Source organism: Kogia breviceps, chromosome 14 (assembly GCF_026419965.1).
Source record: "Kogia breviceps isolate mKogBre1 chromosome 14, mKogBre1 haplotype 1, whole genome shotgun sequence".
Classification (NCBI taxonomy): Eukaryota; Metazoa; Chordata; class Mammalia; order Artiodactyla; family Physeteridae; genus Kogia; species Kogia breviceps.
The window spans coordinates 32053865-32058397 of NC_081323.1; the positions used below are offsets into that span (position 1 = coordinate 32053865).

General features: G+C 58.9%; 1 protein-coding gene across 1 annotated transcript; it reads right to left on the bottom strand.

Moving 5' to 3' along the window:
• Positions 1–215: 215 nt before the first annotated feature.
• LOC131740538 (cystatin-C) lies at positions 216–4269 on the bottom strand. Its single transcript, XM_059036458.2, has 3 exons — positions 3891–4269; positions 1112–1225; positions 216–563 (listed from the first exon to the last, which is right to left on the bottom strand). Exons 1-3 carry the CDS (start codon positions 4134–4136, stop codon positions 480–482), a joined length of 444 nt encoding a protein of 147 aa, XP_058892441.1. The 5' UTR covers positions 4137–4269; the 3' UTR covers positions 216–479.
• Positions 4270–4533: the final 264 nt, after the last annotated feature.

Here is a 4533-nt window from a genome sequence, read left to right on the forward strand (position 1 = left end):
CTCTGGGGTCAGCAGCTTAGGTCCCCCCTCCTCTCCCTTGTCCGATTATCAGGAGTACCAGAGCTGAAGGCCCAGCTCCCCTGCCATGCCCGCTCCCCGCCCCTCCCCATTGCCTGCCCTCAGAGCCAGCGAGGTGGCTCTTTATGGTGCCTCCATAAAGTAACTGCCTAGATCCTTCCCGCTGCACGGCCCGAGACAGTGAGCAACTCAAGGAGTAGCTGCTGTTACTTTTTTATTGAGTAAAATAGCAGAGCAAGGGCATTTGGTTCACTTGGAAAGCAATTAGAAGAAAGAAACGAGTTAGAGCCCCTTAGCAGTTCAAAAAATGCCCAAGGAGTCTTCTCTGTGTGTCTGCTGGGACAGCACACGGAGGGCACATCCACCAGAGGGGTCACCCGTCGGAGGTCGGAGGGAGGTGTGAGCGCTCTTGGGGAGGCATGAGTGGGAGGCGGTCAGCAGCCTGACTGATGCCCAGTCCCCTATTCATCCTGGCAGTTGAAATTCACCAGGGAGATGATGTTTATCCAGGGGACGACGTAAACCTGGAAGGTGCACAGCTTTTGCTGCAAAAGGGAAGAGAGGGATGGTCGGTCAGGGTTATAGTTAAAGAGGAAAGTGCACTGGCCCCAGCTCCCTCCCCCAGTGGGCTGGTACTGAGACAGGACCAGAGGGGAGGACCCAGGGGCTGGGACCCAGGTCCAGGAAACCCCATGCAGAGGTGGGGCCCGGGAGAGGTGACAAAGGTGTGTAGCCCTCCCCGAGGCCGAGACCCCTGAGAAGCACCAAGCCCCTGGGAGAGTCTGGCCTTTGGTGAGCAGGTGGTATGGTGGGCCGGTTACAGGCCTCCAATTCCCTCTAATCTGCCCGGGGATGGGGGCGCGAGGCTGGGATTAAAGGGCCCTTTCTCCCTTCCCAGCAAACGCCCACAGCTGGGTCCTCCATCCCGCAGGCAACAATCCCCAAAGCAGACGGTGCCCCAATTCCCCAGCTAAAACCCCATAAATCCAGAGCAGTCACATGCACACACATACCCTTCCCCTCACAGCCCTGGCAGGAACCCACGATGCACCCCCATGGGCACCCCCAACCCCTGCTCCCATCAGGCACGTACCTCTTTCAGGTGTGGCTGGTCATGGAAAGGGCAGTTGTCCAAGTTGGCCTGGGACTTTGGACAAGTGGTTCGGCCAACCTCCACCTCCAAGAAGTATTTCATCCCGGACACAACCTGGACACGCAGAGATCACACACACTTACAAAACCTGCCGGCTGCACACACACACACACACACGTGGTTACCTTCTTCCCACCGTGCTGCGCCCCCACCCCCGCCCCAGTCACAGGCTGCCAGAGCCACCCCAGGCCCTCCCTGGAACTTGTTTACCCGCTGCTCCAGCAAGGCATCTCCCACAGGGACACAGAGGGGGAAGCCAGGGACCAACACTCTAACTGGATCCAGGAACAGAAGGCACAGCTCCGAGGAGCCAGCCAGGGTACAGGCAAGCCACTGGCCAGTGCCCAGAGCCAGGGAGGGGACTGAGCGCAAGGTGGTGGCCCTGTGTCAGAGTTCACACTGCATCCGCAGGAAGACTGCTGCCTGGTGATTACACTTACGCTGAACTCCAGTCCCCAGGGTGGAGCCCACAGCAACCCATTCCCTGAATGTAGCTCAGGTTTATTTATTCCCTCCCGGAACAGAAGAAAATGAGAGCTTCACGTTCGCGGACGTTTAGGCCAATAAAAGACTGCCTGGAATGCCTTGCTCTTAGGTGTGATTTTTGACGGGAATATTTCTCAAGTGTGTCATATACTGCGTGCCTTTTACACTTGCGATTACAGAATAGAAGTGAACTCTAGGGGGCTTCCCTGGTGGTGCAGTGGTTGAGAGTCCGCCTGCCAATGCAGGGGATGTGGGTTCGTGCCCCGGTCCGGGAAGATCCCACATGCCGCGGAGCGGCTGGGCCCGTGAGCCATGGCCGCTGAGCCGGCGCGTCCAGAGCCTGTGCTCCGCAACAGAAGAGGCCACAACAGTGAGAGGCCCATGTACCGCAAAAAAAAAAAAAAAAAAAAAAAAAGTGAACTCTGGCTTCACACAGGCATCCCAGACATGCCTCGTTAGAACCTGGAGAAACACGGAATGAGGCGCCAGGGACCAGGCTCCAGACCCCACCTGGTAGACCCATGATCCCTCTGCTGTCAGCTTCCCCATGTGGCCAGTGAGCTAGTGTCACACTGGAGAGGAGCAGGCTGGAGGGGACCTGGTGAATGGAGAGGTACTAGCCAAAGGGGACAGCACCAGCCCACTGCTGCAGGAAGAGAAATGGGTCTGGTCTTGACCCATCTTCTGAAGTTTCAAGAGAAGGTGGCAGGGAGCCCTATGGCTGGCAGCAGGACCACACTCTTGGTGCTGTGTGGCTCCGTCCTGCTCTCCAATGGGATGTAGGCCAGATGGTCTAAATTCTAGCCTTCCTTCAAGGACCAGCACAAGGCCCTGTAGCCCGTCCTAACTCTCCCTCCTGCCCTCTTCTCAACTCTGACAATGGGCTCCTTATCTGGCCAGAACCCCAGGCAGGCTGGCAGAGGCAGAGGTCAGGCTGTTAGCGACCGTGTGCCCATCTCAGGGTGGGAGTGACATGTCACAGCCCAGAGGCTGCTCCCATGGATGTGACCCGCAGGTGGAAGCGACAGTCCCGGAAGCTTTGTATTCTTATGCCAGAGCCCCTGCTCTGGGACACACTGGACACCACGGGCCAACTCACGGACTTGTCTGTTTGCTGATAACCTCCGGGTGCTCTGGAGGATGTTCAGAGTGTCTTTCCCCAATGCCACTACACGACAACATGGTGGCCAGGTACGTTTAGTGGCATCTGCTGACAGGAGGCTCAGAGGGGAGCATGCCTCTTCTGTGTGACCCGAGGCTTGCTCATCTCGAGGAAACATCAGGCCAGCCCAAACCCACCGACAGTCTGAACCACAACTGGCTGGACCCTTCAGAAACAACGCCAAGGTCATGCATGAGACAGCTCAGGGGCTGCTCCAGAGTAAAAGGGGCTGCAGGACAGTGGCTGCATTTGTGGCCTGGGAGTGTCGTTGGCTATAAAGGACACAGTGGGATGAGCAGCGGCATCTGAATAAGGCCTGTGTATTAAAAGGTCCTGATTTTCAAAACTGTATTGTGGTTATGGGAAAAAATGCCCTTGCTTTCAGGAAATATACACAAAAGTGTTTACCTTCAAAGGGTTCAGAAAAATAAATGCATATATACATCCCTACACACATGTACATGGGGATGATGTGGATCAAGCAACTATGGCAACTTTTTAACGTCTGAAGAATCTGGGTGAAGAATCTACAGTGATTCTATGTGCTATTTTTGCTACTGCTTTGTAAGTCTGAAATTATGTCAAAATAAAAAGTTAAAAGGAAAAGGTGCTTAAGGGCATTCAGTGGCAGAGCCAGGAGGGCAGACAGGTGTGGGTCTGTTTTTACCTCGCCTGTGGTCATTTAGTTGACATCTCGCGCCAAGCCCCCGGGTCCCAGGAGGCGGGGCCCTGACCCAAGCGCCGACCCAGAGGGCCGGCGGTCCCGCGAAGGGCTGCGGGCGCCGGAAAAGGCTGGGGTTGCGTCAGGGTGAGAAGTCCGTCCGCGTCCTTTGTGATCCCCGGGGCCTCAAGGGTCTGGGGGCTGCCCTCCCGAGAGTTGGGGGGACGGGGCTGGTGACCGCGCAGACCACGCCCTCTCAGGGGCCGGCCTCCCGCATTCAGGGCCGCCCGGCCCCGGCGCCCCTGCCTTGTAGCTTGGCCCGGCACCCCCGGCCCCTGCACCCGGGGCTCCACGTTCCCTCCCCGGCCCCTGCACCCCGGGCCCCTAGCCCTCTCCCAGACGGGACGCACCTGCTTGAAGGCGCGCACTACGCGCACCACGCGGCTCTGATAGGCGTCGTTGTTTTGCTTGTTGTACTCTTTGATGGCAAAGGACAGCGCCTCCTGTACTCCCGTGTCGTTGACGTCCGCCTCGAACAGGCCGCCCACCAGGCCTTTCTTTCTGGGGCCCTGCCTGGCCGCAGGGCTCACGGTCAGGGACTGGGCGAGGGCCAGGACGGCCAGCAGAAGCAGCAGGGTGCACGGGGATCCGGCCATGATCTCTCGGAGGCGGACGGAGCTTCAGCAGAAGACCGATCCGGTGACACGAGCACAGCCCGGCCAGCCACCGAGTCTTTATCCCTGGGCCAGCCCCGGATCGCCCCGCCCCCGCCCGCCTGGCTCCTCCTCTTCCGCCCCTCCCCCCCCCGCCCGCCCCTGTCCTCCGCCCTAGTCCCGCCCCTCCCCCAATCCTGCCACTCCTCTCGCTTCTCTACCCGCCCGACTCCGCTCACTCCTTCCCAGTCCCGGCCCTCCTCTCCGAGTCCCGTTTTCCCACTCCCGCGCTCCTCAGCCCGACTCATCCCGGTCTCGCAGAAGGTGTCACCTCCTGGAGGCCGGCGATGCTTGTAACCCCGAGCCCTGTCTCCTGGTCTGAAAGGGGGAAGGGGCGTCT

Excerpts from the sequence above, each read along its gene's own strand:
- LOC131740538 (XM_059036458.2), bottom strand. The coding sequence starts at position 4,136 with ATGGCCGGATCCCCGTGCACCCTGCTGCTTCTGCTGGCCGTCCTGGCC. Across the intron at positions 1,226-3,890 it reads TAGTGCGCGCCTTCAAGCAG|GTTGTGTCCGGGATGAAATA; the intron begins GTGCGTCCCGTC and ends CTGCGTGTCCAG. Across the intron at positions 564-1,111 it reads ACCAGCCACACCTGAAAGAG|CAAAAGCTGTGCACCTTCCA; the intron begins GTACGTGCCTGA and ends TCCCTTTTGCAG.